At 47.7% G+C, this 14,749-nt stretch overlaps 1 protein-coding gene across 2 annotated transcripts in view; it reads left to right on the top strand.

The window, feature by feature from the left end:
- CCDC92 (coiled-coil domain containing 92) overlaps nucleotides 1-14,749 on the top strand; it is a 299,056-nt gene that overhangs the window by 278,726 nt on the left and 5,581 nt on the right. For both annotated transcript variants that reach the window (XM_050748100.1, XM_050748102.1), the window contains 3 exons: nucleotides 12,422-12,514; nucleotides 13,283-13,429; nucleotides 13,987-14,028. In XM_050748100.1, the coding sequence (XP_050604057.1) occupies nucleotides 12,481-12,514; nucleotides 13,283-13,429; nucleotides 13,987-14,028 (223 nt within the window). In that variant the 5' untranslated portion in view covers nucleotides 12,422-12,480. The remainder of the gene's footprint in view (nucleotides 1-12,421; nucleotides 12,515-13,282; nucleotides 13,430-13,986; nucleotides 14,029-14,749) is intronic.

The raw sequence follows: 14,749 nt of genomic DNA, 5'->3' as shown, positions 1-14,749 counted from the left end.
TTGTAATGAGCCAAGATCACACCATTGCACTCCAGCCTGGGCGACAAAGCAAGACTCCCCCATCTCAAAAAAAAAAGAATTAAGTGATCATCTATAAGCCTGATACATAGACATTTGGTAAATAATAGTCATAATTACTATTTTGATTAATGATTTTCAGCTTCTTATTAAAAAATGTCTTTGAGTATACATTGGGTGCTTATTTCTAAAAGTATCTAAATGAAAGTGGGCCCTTAAGTATTTTCTTGCCCAGATGCTTTAAACCCAGGGAATGCGTTAGGACAGAGTTATCCTCAAACATGATTGCTGTTACCACCCTTTACAGTGTGGTGATCACACCCTTGAGAAGCCAGGCAGAGCCAACTGAAAGGCATCCCCATAGCAGCTGCTTGCGAAGATGGAAGCTGCCTCACACTCCCCCCACAGCCAGCAAGGACAGTGGCCGCCATGTGTGACCTCAGGTGACCATGCTGTCCATTCTGAAAACTGGGAAGTCAAACTCCCAGGCTCCTGACTGGCCAGTAGGCTTCACCAGAGCTGGATCAACCAGAAGAAGCTGAAACATCCAACCTAAGAATTTCAGACTTCAAATGGAAACTCTGGGCACTCTAAAACCAAAATTGCTAAGTTCCAAAAATGTTGGATACATTGGGTGCTTATTTGTAAAAGTATCTAAATGAAAGTGAGCCCTTAAAGAGTGTGTCATGAACCAAGGATTACAATTAACCCCATTGTGGGGGCACAAGGTCAAATATAAGAGGAAGAGACAAAGTCAGTTGTACAAATGGAAAAAGTGCAAATGAAAAATGATGACCTTTAACACGGCGAGGACAGGAAGAAAATACTGGATTGCCTCTCATTCTCTGAAAATTCCTAATGAATATCAGATGTAGTGATTTTCTACCTTCCCCAATTTCTTTCACTCTCCTCCCACAGCTGATATGTGATCTATGAAATACAGTTGTCCTGCCCCTTATTTTACTTGCCATTACTTGTTTTCATTTATTTTGACTGGGTTAATGCACTAATGGCTCATTTATCTATGATGATCAAAATTTGGTTGCAAGACAGCCCTAAAGTGACACCTATTTGCCTTGTACCATTCTCTCACTGGTCTCTGGATGTTAGAATTGCTGGTGCATTTTAAACAACAGACTTTCTTAATGGATAGCTGTTTTGTGGGAAGCTTTTCCCTTCCCCTGGAACTTAATGCATGATTTCCCAGAGAGCTGGAACATATGATTCTGGGAATTCTCTTGTTCCCTGACATAATAAAGAGTGATTGTGAGTGGGAAGAACTTTATGGGGGTCAGTCATAAATGCCATCAGTAAGCATGCCTCACCTATTCTGCACAGCACAGGAAGTTTGCGGAAAGGATACTTGTAAAGAATTGAATAATCCACGCTGGGGCTCTCAGATCACTAGATGGAAAGTCAGAGGTCAAACACCCTTAAATGGACATGCTGAAGCCATCAAAAAAAAAAAAAAAAAAAAAAAAAAAAAAAGGAAATGATCTAGGGAAATGGTAAATGCCTTCTTAAAAATATGAGTTTGTCTTTTAAAAATATTGATACTTAAGCTATGTTTTTCCAAAGGAATAAATGTTCAATAAAAACAAGTATCTGATTATTGATCACCAGAAGCTATGTAAGTACTAAAATTAAATGCCTGGTCATAGTGACTTTATTCACTGAAGTGACTATTGTTGGACTATTTTAATAATATCTAGGATCTCTGACGTCCTCCCTGTGGAATCAGTGTGGGCCCCTTTCACAGACAGGCAAGTTGGAGGAGTTGGCTTGCTTTTGCTTGATGCGTAGCTAAATTCTTACACTGTCCAAGATGACACGGCTGGGACTGGGCAGAGCCTTTTCTACCACCTTACACGGATGACGCCTCTTTCCTCTGTAAGTGACAGGCATCTTCTCTGATGCCCATTAGAGCTAATGAAACCATGGACGCTTTCACTTTTTGTAAGTAATAAAGGGAAAATATGGCTCAATTAAAGTGTATAGAGCCAGGTAAGGGGTCTGGCACTTATAATCCCAGCTACATAGGAGGCTGAAGCAGGAGGACCACTTGAGGCCAGGAGTTTGAGTCAAGCCTGGGCAACATAGAGAAACCCTGTCTCCCCCCCAACCCAAAAAAAGTGTATAGAGCTTTAGCTAATGAATATATTTCCTTCCTTAAAACCTGTACTGTAATTAGGCAGACCCACAAATGGATAAAAGAAGCCTATCAGTTAAGTCAGGCGAATTGGTCCATGTGTTTGGCAAACCATAGAGATTGAGATTTTGAAAGTAAGGGAACACATCTTCTTGGCCTAGGAGCTACAGTTGAGCTTGTGATCATCAAGCACTAGGATGAAGTATTTCCCATTTCGTTAGGATGAACGATGATTTGGCATTTGGGATCACTGTATCTTTTAGTTATCAACTAGTAGACAAAATCGGCAGTAATCTCAATCTGAGGTGGAAATGGAAAGACCAGTTGGATGTGAACTGCTTACTTGCCCTCCCATTAAAGGAAGGTATCACTAGGTAGAACTGTTTGTGTGGTAACTTATGAGATATTTGTGTGCTTAAATTGTTGACTCAGGATCATCGTGGTAAATGACAAGCTTGTTAGAAGTGCACCAGTGACATTTCTACTAAGTTGAAAATCATTCTAGCTTTAGCTCTTGAAACAAGGCTATTTGGGTGATCACCAGAGGGCAGTCACATTGGGGGCTGCCGAGAAAGGGCAGGAGGAGGATGCAGGGAGGGTGGGAAGGGCCTGAGCAGCACCTCCATGGCCCCACTAGCCACCTTCTCCCCCAAAGCAGCTTCTCCCTGAGCCTGTGCCTTTGGAATAGAAAGTGCAGAGTTGACACTGTATGGGCATCGCCCCTCCAGCTCTGAGGGTCCGGAGATGGAGTGCTGGTGCTCCCTTCTCCTGGGGTGGGGTCTGCCACCCGCTGCTGGCCTCCTGGCGGTTAGGAACCCAATCTTCCATGAAGCCCAGGACACTCCCAGAAGGCACCACATGACACAGATGGTAGGAGCGCATGTGTTTGCCTATCTTGGCGTGCACAGGCCACTGAAAGACACGCGTAAGCAACCGGAAATACAGACTTGCTTTCTTCATGAGGCATTTTCACACAGAGAAGCCAAGCCCTCATCAGCGTACAGACCCGTGACATGGTTTTTAAATAGAAGCCAAATAGAAACTCTTAAAGTATGAGATAATCAGAGTGCAGAGAAACCCGGTTAATAAATCCATCTTGTAGGCCTCCAGTGACTGCAGCCTTCCCAGACAGGCTGCGTACCCTCTTTCCATGTCTAATTGTCAGGCTCTCTAATCACATCCATTACAACTTCAATGTTAGGCTGCACGTTCTTTCAGAAGGAAATGGCTGTTAATGTCGAAAGAATTGTCGATGAGCCTTAATAAAATAAAATAACACATGAAAGATAATGTCAGAGAATGACAGGAATGTATAATGCATGGCGGGAGGCACCTAAGTTCTCATCATTGTCATTTTTCTGCGTATCTTTGGGACACTAAATTGTTACATTTGTAACAACTACCTTCCCATTAATTCTTCTTGGTGATGGTAAACCAATCACAATTCTAGCAATCCAAGATTACCCTGGAACAATACTGTTAAAACATATGATGCTACTTTGTTAGTGGATATTTAGTGATTATCTTTTTTAAGAGAAAACTTTATAATTTTTTTCTGACTATATTTTCATCACTAAAGAAGCTTTATAGATAGTACTAAAATAGAATTTTTAAAAGGTAAAAATCACCCAGAGTCCACCACCTAGAGACAAATGTTTATTTATTTATTTATTTATTTATCTTTATTATTTTTTTGAGATGGAGTTTCCCCTTTTGTTGCCCAGGCTGGAGTGCAGTGGCGTGATCTCAACTCACTGCAACCTCCGCCTCCTGGGTTCAAACGTTTCTCCTGCTTCAGGCTCCCCAGTAGCTGGGATAACAGGCGGATGCCACGACGCCCAGCTAATTTTTGTTTTTGTTTTTGAGATGGAGTCTCGCTCTGTCGCCCAGGCTGGCATGCAGTGGTATGATCTCAGCTCACTGCAACCTCCGCCTCTCAGGTTCAAGCAATTCTCCTGCCTCAGCCTCCTGAGTAGCTAGGACTACAGGCATGTGCCACCACACCCAGCTAATTTTTTGTATTTTTAGTAGAGACAGGGTTTCACCATGGTAGCCAGAATGGTTTCCATCTCCTGACCTTATGATCCCCCCGCCTTGGCCTCCCAAAGTGCTGGGATTACAGGCATGAGCCGCTGTGCCTGGCCGAGACAAATGATTTTTAACACTTTGGTGTATATCCTTCTACACATATACAAAAATGTGAAAATATATGTACAGTTTTTAACATACTGTTTAAAAACTTAACCTATCATAGACATATTACCTTGTTGGTAAATACAGATCTATGCTGTTTTTAATTATTGCATACTTTAGATGTGCCATGCTAGCCCTTTATTGACAGACATTCAGGTTATTTTGTGTGGTGATTATCTCGCAAAAAAATCTTTTTTTTTTTTTCCTGGTTGCTACTGGAGTTTTCTTTCCTCTTCCAGCTTTTAGAGACGTGCCTATTAAAAGACGTCTGCTGCTTAGCCAGGAGTAGGGGAACCCACAAAACATTCCCATCCAAAGTTTCCACATTTGGATGAGTCCAAATTTAGTTCAGTTGCCACTTTATCGCAGTAAGCCAGACACACTGCAAAATGTTTTATACAAAAACTCTCATTTTACCCACCCAGTCACTGTATCATGTAAGTCTGATTATTTCTCATGTTATAGAAGAGAAAGGTGAGGACTCAGAGAGGCTGCAGCTCGGATATGGCAGGGTCGGAATTGGAACCCAAGATTCTGACTCTTGTGCTAAGCTCTCGACCACACCTGTTTTTGCCAGATTAAAAAAACTTAATTCTTTAAGAATGACTAATCAACAAGATGTTTTATCTTTTTAAAACATAATTGCACCTTTGCCTTCTGCTTTTTGCTTCCACTTTGTAATCGTGTTTACTCTTTTTACCAAAATATTCCTGGAGTCATTGTTGAGTACTTACCCTTCCTTGAAATGTTGTCCCTTTTTATTGCTGCTTTAACTTTTAGAGATTTCAGCTCGCTCACTAGTTGAATTTCTTAGATACATGTACAAGTAGGAATAATAGGGTCCTACCATGCGAAACAGTTTATCCAGGTGATGATGAGTTCAAGTAACATCAGTATCCATTTTCAAAGACGGTGAGTGGCCTTTCTTAAAAGCAGGTATTTGGGATCGAGAGTTGATGGCCTAATTAGCCATGGACCGTTTTTTTAGCCTCGTGAAGTACTGTAGATGGTTCCAAAGGGGGAAGCAGGCTTTCCTGTCCCTCGGGGCGCCTTGCTCTGCCTGCCTCTCTAGTTGCCTCCCCGAATGGCTCTTCTCCAGTGAAAATGGAGGATAGAGGTCCCAGAAAATGCTTCTATTTGCTTTTATCCTTCCCTCTTTGGAAGTAATTAGAATTTCTTTGCTAGCTCATTTCCATACTTAGATAATATTCAGGAAATACCCTAGTTGGCTAAGTAAACAATCTTGAGGTATATTTATAGGACTATTGACCAGTGTTTACATAAAAATAATATAGCTAACATTCATTGAGCACTACTCTATGCCAGGCCCGTCCTGGTTGCTTTTAGCACTTAAAGCCACCCCATGAGTCAGACATCACGATGACTGAGGTAACAAGATAGGGGTCAGTTACCGCCCCAAGAGTGGTCTAATGTCTCAAGAGTTTGTCCACGCCAGTCTCTTGCATCCCATTGTGTTAAGCAGATCTTCTTTGGGCCTTAGTTTCTTAATCTTGAAACAAAGGGGTGTTGGATGCCTGATATTGAAGATTTATTCTACCCTCAATGTTTTCTGACTCCATGAATCTACTTAGAAAACCACCTCCCTGCTAGGAATCATTTTATCCTCCTGTTACATTCAATCACTGCAATTGCTGCCTTTGTTCCCCGGCCAGCCTTCATTTTCTTGATGGCAACGCTTAAGCTATAGGACACCAGAGCAGTACAGAAAGTTCCCACAGAAAAGCCCCCAGAGGTCCTTGTGCACAAACGCTGAGACACTGTGCCCTGTTAAAGGCCAAGCAGTGCTGCCAGGTCAGGGCCTTTCAAAAAGTGCACAGAGAGGGCGGCAGGGCTCCTGGTGTTCATGGCAGGAGAGAACCAAATGTGAATGGTCATAACTTATTCATGACTAGAATCTAAAAGAGCTCGTTATAACTAATTCACAGCTACCACCTAAGTGGTAGTGTGCTATTTTTTTAGATTCTAAAATTATTACCCTATTTCCACAGGCTTTGTGTTCAGCTAAAAGATAAGTTTGTTCTTGATTGCCCAGAAACAATCTCCCATTTTTAAATGGTGTGACCCTTTCCTACCAAAGATACTCCATTTCTTTTTGTCCAGGAAATGTCTCAGGAATACGTTAGAATATTGCTTCTGGAATGTTGAGAAACGGTGGGGTGAGGTCGTGTTCAGATTCATGCTGCTGCGGTGCTTTTTGGCAAACGCAGTGTAGTTCTGGTTTAGCTCTCCACTCGGTGCCATTATGAAGCGGTAGGAAATTATCTGCAGCACGTATGTGATGTGTGAGTTCAGATGTGCGGGAAGAATGGAAGTTAATGAGGCAGGGGGCAGGGAATGGTTTGCCACGAGAGTTCTAGACAGAGGGAACAAGGGGTGCAAAGGCCCTGTGTTGGAGGGGTCCAGGCCACGCCAGGGGCTAGAGGACACCAGTGTTGACAAGCACACAGCCCCAAGGGGACCCCGTGGGGTGCGGCTGGGAAGGGCAGACTGAGGAGGGCCTCTGGCGAAGTGGGGCTTGGTCCCAAGAAAGTCAGAGAGATGCAACGTGATCAGAAATGTGCTTGACCATGAAAATTTGTGCAAGGAGGTGTGCACACAGGAGAGGCACTAAAGGAAAAGGCATATTTTTAAAAGGGGGAAGATAAGTCTGGCCTTGATTCCTCCCACGGGTAACACCAGAGCTGTTTTTGGCAGCGAGTGCTGCTTTTTCCCAGGAATAGCCTATTGCTAACTCAGCCTCCAGAGGACTCCTATCCGCCTGGCCTTGCAGGGGAAGAGGATGAGTCTGCCCCCTGGCCTTGGGACTGGGCACCTGCTGGGATCCCAGGAACCAGGACACACCTGCTACAGGGTGGAATACCTTGTGCTTTCTTCCTAAGCTAGCCTTGCTGCTTTGTTGAGGTGCTAGCCTGGCCCAGAAAGCCCCACCCTCACCCAGCTTCCTAGGAACCTTTGCCGGTATTACGAGCAAGAGTCATTAGTGAGTCTTTCTGCCGTATTGGGTGGTCGGCAGTGCCTTTATAGCTGTGTGATTTTCTTTTTTTTTTTTTGAGACGGAGTCTGGCTCTGTCGCCCAGGCTGGAGTGCAGTGGCCGGATCTCAGCTCACGGCAAGCTCCGCCTCCCGGGTTTACGCCATTCTCCTGCCTTAGCCTCCCGAGTAGCTGGGACCACAGGCGCCCGCCACCTCGCCCGGCTAGTTTTGTTGTTTTTTTTGTTTTTTTTTTTGTTTTGTATTTTTTAGTAGAGATGGGGTTTCACCGTGTTACCCAGGATAGTCTCAATCTCCTGACCTAATGATCCGCCCGTCTCGGCCTCCCAAAGTGCTGGGATTACAGGCGTGAGCCACCGCGCCCGGCCAGGTGTGTGATTTTCTAACGTGGACCCTGGAGAGCCAGTGGATCCAGCCTCCGCGCGAGCAGTGCTGTTCTGACGGCCTGGCCCTGTGCTCTGGACTCTGGAGGAATGCTGCCTTCCCTTCCATGCCAAAAGGCTACTTCTGTGGGCTGTGTTTGCTTTTCCTCTGCAGTTTCAAAGTATTAGAGACTTGATGTGCACAACTTGGAAAGCATCTGAATTTCTGCATGAAATTAAATCTGCCCCAGACCTCGGGATTGTCACCACATCACCTGTGGGCTAGGAGAAGCAGCAAGGCTTAGATGCGTTTATTGGTGTGTATTCTCTCTTTTTGTGGGATAGCGTCCTCTCTTCCCCAGCGGTGGGTTGCAAAAGCAAGTGACATAAGTAACGTGAAAGAACACTGTGCAAGGGCAAGTCAGGTGGTCTGTGGATAGAATTATGTCGCCATGTTACATTAGTGCCCTGAGAGGAAGGGACAGCGCTTTGGAAGGAAAATGGAATTCGGCTTGAGCTGTTCACAGGGCCCCTTGTCCTCAGGCTGCTGGAGAGTGCACTCGGCCAGGCCGGGCCTTCCTCAGACACGTTGACACTAGGAAATGACAGCAGTGCACCCCCCCACCCAGGAAGCTGTCTTGCCACGTCTTCAGAGCCTACCTCTATAGGATTTGGAATGAAAAGACTTTTTTGAGTATTAACTTTCTGAACATGTAGAGTGAACAGTAAATTAATTTAGTACCTGGTGGATTTGCCATAGGAAAAAATGTACGTGTGGCTTAACCTTTGAGTCCTGATCAAGGTCACCTATTCAGCAGGACTTTGACCTTCGAAGTACCCATTTGCATTGCTTCTGCTGGCATTCTCTGGGGAGAGAAACCAGCAGAGCTGTGCACAGTCACCTGGGGGGCTGGCCCCTGGCAGCCGTGACTAAGCCCCGAAGTGATAGTCAGTTGGAGCCCCATTATCTGCAGCCATGGGCAGCATCCTCAAGGAGGGAAGAGGACCAGTGTCCTGGCCTTGCCGCCTTTCGTTGAGCAAATAACTGTAAGATTGTGGATGGCTCCCAGCAACGCTGAGGAACAAAGTTGGATTGCCTCAGGACGGAGCGCTGCAGTACAAAGAGCACACAATTTGTAGCATATGCCCTTTTGACACAGAAAGTGCAAGCATTTTGCCAGACGGGCTGGATGAGCTGCCCTCCATTCCTGGCTGACACACAGCTAAGAAGGGGTGAGTGCCCTTACTCAGCAGGCGGCGTTATTCATCTGCAGCAGACGCCCTGTCTCCTGTCATCCGCCACGCTGACCCTATTACGGATCTGTCATGAATGTTCCTTCATGTTTCTAAAGCGTCTCTGATACTGAATTAAGTCCCTTGGGACCAACTCCATTTCTCCCTCTGAATTATGTGCATCTCTTGGCTGGGTCTCCTCAGCCTAAACAGGATGCCTCGGTGGCTTCAGTCATGCCACAGTACTGGGAGCGTGACATCATCACAATGATTACCTCTCTTCAGTCGTGAAGGACCACAATGGAAAACACCACTGTCTTTTAAGCCGTGGCAACTCTTTTGCCCTCAGAAAGCCAGTGATATTGTTATTCTTTTGAGCTGATGAGAAAATAATTGAGTAATCTGGATGCCATTTGGAGATGTGCTTTGTTTCCCTGACCCCAAGTGGACCTGTCTTATTTAGGAATATCCTAACAGCTGTAGAATGCCCTGCACAGACGGCGTCTCCATGTCAGGGCCTTTTAAGTCAGCACAGAGTGTGGAAGAAGGGGAGAGTGACAGTCAGTGAAATGCCCCAGGCCAGGAGACCCTTGTCCCCCACTGTGAGGGCTCCAAGCGGTTCACCAGCGCTTACTGGCGAGCTCCACGCGTTATGTGATCACACTCTCCCTGCTCGCCTGCCTTTTCTTCTCCAGGCTGTCTACCCATCATAATGGGACACTTTAAGGATGCTTTTGTATTTCTGCAGTTAACACAGTGGATTAATGAAATACAGTGTTGTTATAATTCAAAGTTGCTGACTGACCAAGGCAGCTAGAGTATGAATACTTACTGAATCATATTTAAGTTTGTTACAAATAAAATGTAATACCACACTATGATAGGGATGGCTGCTGGCAACACTTTTACTCCATTCCCCTCTGCCCCCATGGGGTGTGTAGAAGAAAATACTGACCTCTACATAGAGGCGCATCCCATTTTGTGCCACCATGGTGGGTGAGGTGGTCGTGTCATTTCGGGGTGTTTTAGTATATCCTGTTTTCTTTGCGCAAGGTATGCCTGTAAAGGAAGCACCTAAATAGGAAGCCCATGGAAACAAAGGCTTTTCAACCCTGAAGCCCTTACATTCCCCTGGCACCACAGCTGCACTCCACAGACTGGCAGCAGGGGCCCATTTGCAGACCTCCAGGGTGCCAGGCACTGTGCCAGGGCTTAAGGTGCAGCAGTGAACAGCCTGGAGTCTGTGCAAGGAGGTGGGAAATAGACTCACACTTACAGACCCTCACAGAGACACACAGACTAGAACTGGGGACAGGGTGGTAATGCACCAGGGGGCCAGGGCTTCCGGGAGAAAGTAAACTTTTACTGAGACCTAAAGGATAAGTAGACAGTGCAGACCCAGGAGAGGTGGGCAGGAGAGAGGCCCGAGAAGAGTGTTCTGGGCAGAGGAGGAGCCATGAGAGGGCACTAGGGTGGGAGAAGCACAGCCCGGCAGGGCACCCGGAGGAAAGCTGGTGCTACCAGGAGCCCTGGGGTAGGAGAAGCGAGGGTGGTGCGGCCAGTTGCAGGGCCGGGCAGACCAGTCCGATTCTCAGAGCAGCGGGAACCGTTGGAGATTTTTAAGCAGTCTCGATTTAACAACCAAACCACTCTGCTGCCACGTGGAGAGCAGAATGGAGCAGGCAGGAGAGGACGGGGAGGCTTCCTGGCAGGGATTCGGGTGAGGGTGCGGATGGCCTCAGCAGTGGCGATGGGTACAGTTGAACGGATCTGAGAACTGCTTTCAAAGCAGGATGCCAGCGACATCATCATGAACTGGAAGTGGATGGCGGGGGATGCCAGCATCAAGACCACCGCCAGGTTGTGTAGCTGGGGACAGCGTTTGTGAGAGGTAGGACGCTAGGCCTACGGCAGCTCTCCTGTCATCTGAGACCCACTAAATTCTGGATCACATTTAAATGGTTCTTTCTCTTTGACAGCAAGCCACTAACACATGGGCTCTGCTTCTTCCATCAGCCAACAGAATCCTGGATTTGAGTCTGTCCTTTGAAAGTAGTGGTCAGGCAGCTCTGCTAGAGTTCCCACTTCCAAACCCCTTTCAGCTCTTCAGGATTCAGCCTCCAGGTGAGGTGCTGGAATTGATGCCAGAGTGAATGACTCTGGATTGCTCAGTCGAAGGAAAACGTAGGCACCGCTACTGACAGCTCTCAGGCGCTCCTGGGATTTTCCTTCCTTTGACGCTGAGGCTGTTCGGCTTTCAAGCGTTCTGCTTTGTGAGGGACGGGCAAGGTCAGAAGGTGCTCACCCTTTCCACAGCAAGCACGCGGCACACGTTCCACATGCTGAACCTGCGCTGTCCTAGCTGGCTCCTTTGTTAAGGTCAGCGCCCCCCAAGGCCACGTGCTGTGCAGACAGTGTTGGGATCTCAGGAACTGTGGGGTTCCACTTAGAAACTAGTGTCTGGCCCAGCGGCCTACACAGGAGTCTGCGGTTACAGCACGAGACGGTTTTGGGGACAGAAAACACCCGTTGTCGCTTCTGCCGGAAGGCTGCCCACAGTTCCACGGAGGAAAGCCCTGCTTGATGGAAACTCAGCTCTGCCATCGTCTGCACCCTAGTGCGAGGGGAGTCAAAGGCCAGGGAGATCTATGCTTTGTTTCATAGAAACATGCCTAGAAATGGTCGCCTTCAGTTTTTTAACCCACTCCCTGTTGTCGGTTTTGAGTTTGTTTCTAGTCTTTTCCAACTGCAAACTGCACTATAGTGACCATTCTCATAGCTACCTCTTTTCACACAAAAGTAATAGTTTTCCTTTGGCAGGTTCCTAAAAATAAATTGCTAGTTCAGAGAGATGACCAATTTCAAGGCTTCTGATCAGCTCTGCCCAATCGTTGCTCATGGCGAGGTGCCCCTGAGACTACTCACCGTGTTCTGGGGCCACGGCCCTCTCCTGCCAGTTTTTGTCGCCAACTGAAAGGGCCTCTTGTTTCTCTTTTTCTTGGTCCTTTTTAGGATGTGTCATCGTTCATTCCCCTTAGTGAGCTCCGTCGTGTTTTATTTCCTTCTCTGCATTCTCAGGTGGCCCTTGGAGTGGAGTCTGTGGCTTTCCCCCTGAGCAGCACCTGGGAAGGGTCTTCGTGTGATGAAAGTGTATGTCTGAAGTTCGTTATGAACTCGTCCTAGCTCCAGAGCTAGTGTGCATGCACATCACTGGTCGTACAGATCATTGACAAGCAATTGGTGTCGTCTGAAGCAGTGACAGCCTGGGTGTGTCAGGGTCTCCAAAACGGTCCCATTGTGGCATCCTACAAATGGGCTGTGTCCCAGGAGCCATTGAGAAGTTGTACCTCCTTTACGGAGGGTTCTCTGGAATAGCAAATTAGGAAAAATGCATTCTGAGGCTCTGTGTTTACAATAATAATTTATAAGCAAATAACCCACATTTCATCCTCAGTATTTTTCAGTGCTGTACAAGCGTCTTGAATTACTCTGGTAGCTTTTCCAGAAAGACCCATGACTTCACCACATTTCTCGAGTTACGATGAAGGTAGAGTCTGGGGCCCTGAGTAAGCATCAGATGCTGGAAGCTGGGGCTGGGAGGGGCCAAGCATTGGGGACAGACTCCAGACACCTGCGCCACCCCCTGGCCCCATGAGATACGTTCTCAAACCTTCCCAAGAAGGATCTGTGGCTCCTCGCTGTGCTGTGAAGTGCAGGGGGCTTCCCTCTGGAATTCAGTCCAGCTCTCCCTCCTTACTTTGGCCGGCTCCAGATGCCATTTAGAGGAAATGTTTGGCCCATTTCCCAGGTGCCAACTTGTCCCATGAGGAAGCTGTCAGTGCTTCCTGGTCAGGGAAATCTTTTGGGAGTGATTTGGTCTCTGTTGGGGTGAGGTGGTGCGTGGAGAGGACAGGATTTGGAAACGGGTCCCTGGATTAGAATCCCTGCTCCATACCTCACTGGCTGTGTGACCCCAGGCTCGCGAATCTGGCTCTCTTGATCTGTTTCCTCATGAGTAAAGGGAAGTGACTTTGTACGGTGGAGTGGGCCTCACTCATTCGTGTGCGAGGCATGGTGCTAAGTGCTAGGGCACACCCTGAGGTGCTCAGGAAGCAGAGGCTGCTGTCCCTGGCCTGGGGCCTGCCTGCAGTGATGGGAGTGTAGCCCTGGTGCCCCGTGCCCTGCCCTTCAGGCGCTGTGGTTTCCTTCTGCTCTCTCCTGGGAAGTGCACACCCTTCTGCACCCAGAGCCAAGGAGGGCAGGCAGCCCTGGGACCCTTTTCAGGGACCGCAGCCAGGGTCTGTGTTACCCACAGGTCCCCTGGATGTCAGCATGGCAGCCACAAACCTGGAGAACCAGCTGCACAGCGCACAGAAGAACCTCCTGTTCCTTCAGCGGGAGCATGCCAGCACACTCAAGGGGCTGCACTCCGAGATCAGGCGGCTGCAGCAGCACTGCACAGGTACATCGGGGAGCAGGCCCGAACAGGCGGGGGGCAGCTACGGGGCACGGCAGAGCCCAGCGCCAGAACGTGCTAGGCCTGCCCTGCCCCCAGCTCCCATCGTCATTGCAGGAGTCCATCTGAATGCCTTGTATCATCCTCATTGCATAATCAAGATGCACTGAGCATAAAGCTGCAAAGCCTTTTCTTGGCATACTGAGGACTTAAGAGATTAAAATACAATGGTTAGAATCTCCAATGCGTTTTGGAACTGATAACCAAGATATAACCTGTGTGATACATGGAGCCAGCTGCTGGCTTGTTTTGGATGGTTGGGCTATGTCGTGGGGGAATGGGGAAGGGAGTTTGGGGGAACAGAGGGTGCCCTCTGACCCCAGGGAGCACAGCAGCCCCTGATATTTTCTGCTGCTGTCATGCTCGCCTCTCCTGCTGCCAAACCCTGCTCTGTCTGGGTAGGACTTGCTGGCCAATCATGGGCATCGGTTTTGCATTTTCAAAGCTGATGAAGATTTTGAAATGTATGGTAACAGAATTAATGTGTAACATTTCCCTTTTAGATTTAACATATGAGCTGACAGTCAAAAGTTCGGAACAGACAGGTAAGAACTCCTCCCCAGAAGTAAATGACAGTACCTTTCCCTTTGTGGTACGTGTCAGTGCCGTTTTCACTAGTCACACACTTGCTAGGAAGAGTTACGCGTGTGGCCTGAGCTCTCTAAGGGAAGATGAGAAGGATGTTTGGATCCCTCCGTGTGGCAAGTGGTTATTAGTGGGCAGGGGGATGAGTGATTTTGTTTTCTTTTGACTGACACATATATTTGGAATGCCTATTATATGTTTTTCTGATTTTTCCTACAATGAACATGTGTTCCTTGTGTAATCAGGACATAAAAATAGATGTGACTTAAACCCAAAAGGAGGAGGAACAGCAGCAGCAGCACTGGGCAAAACCGCCCCCGCTCCTCTGTGTCGCTGCCGCCTGGCATGGGCCTGGCACAGAGCAGCTGCTTGCTAAATGCTGGCGGGCGAGCGGTCACATTACTAGACAGCTCCCTGAGGATCCAGGCCTTTCTCTGGACTACAGCCCCAGAACCTTCCCCCATCCAGAATCCTCCAGGACCTCAGGGAACCCCAAAGGGCATCCGCCTGCTGGCTGCCGGAGGAGAGACAGAAACCCAGGCCTTCCCAGGGCTCTCTGTGCCTGCTGCAAAGAGCCTGCTCCCCAGAACAGGGTGGGAATTTGGAAAGTGCTGAATCCATGTTTGTGCAGAGACGCCTGTTGGAAACGGGTTTATCACGTCGGGAAGAACACACCAAGGC

The sequence above is a fragment of the Macaca thibetana genome, chromosome 11, assembly GCF_024542745.1.
Source record: "Macaca thibetana thibetana isolate TM-01 chromosome 11, ASM2454274v1, whole genome shotgun sequence".
NCBI classification, from domain to species: Eukaryota; Metazoa; Chordata; class Mammalia; order Primates; family Cercopithecidae; genus Macaca; species Macaca thibetana.
This window is presented reverse-complemented; position numbering and strand designations above follow the sequence as displayed.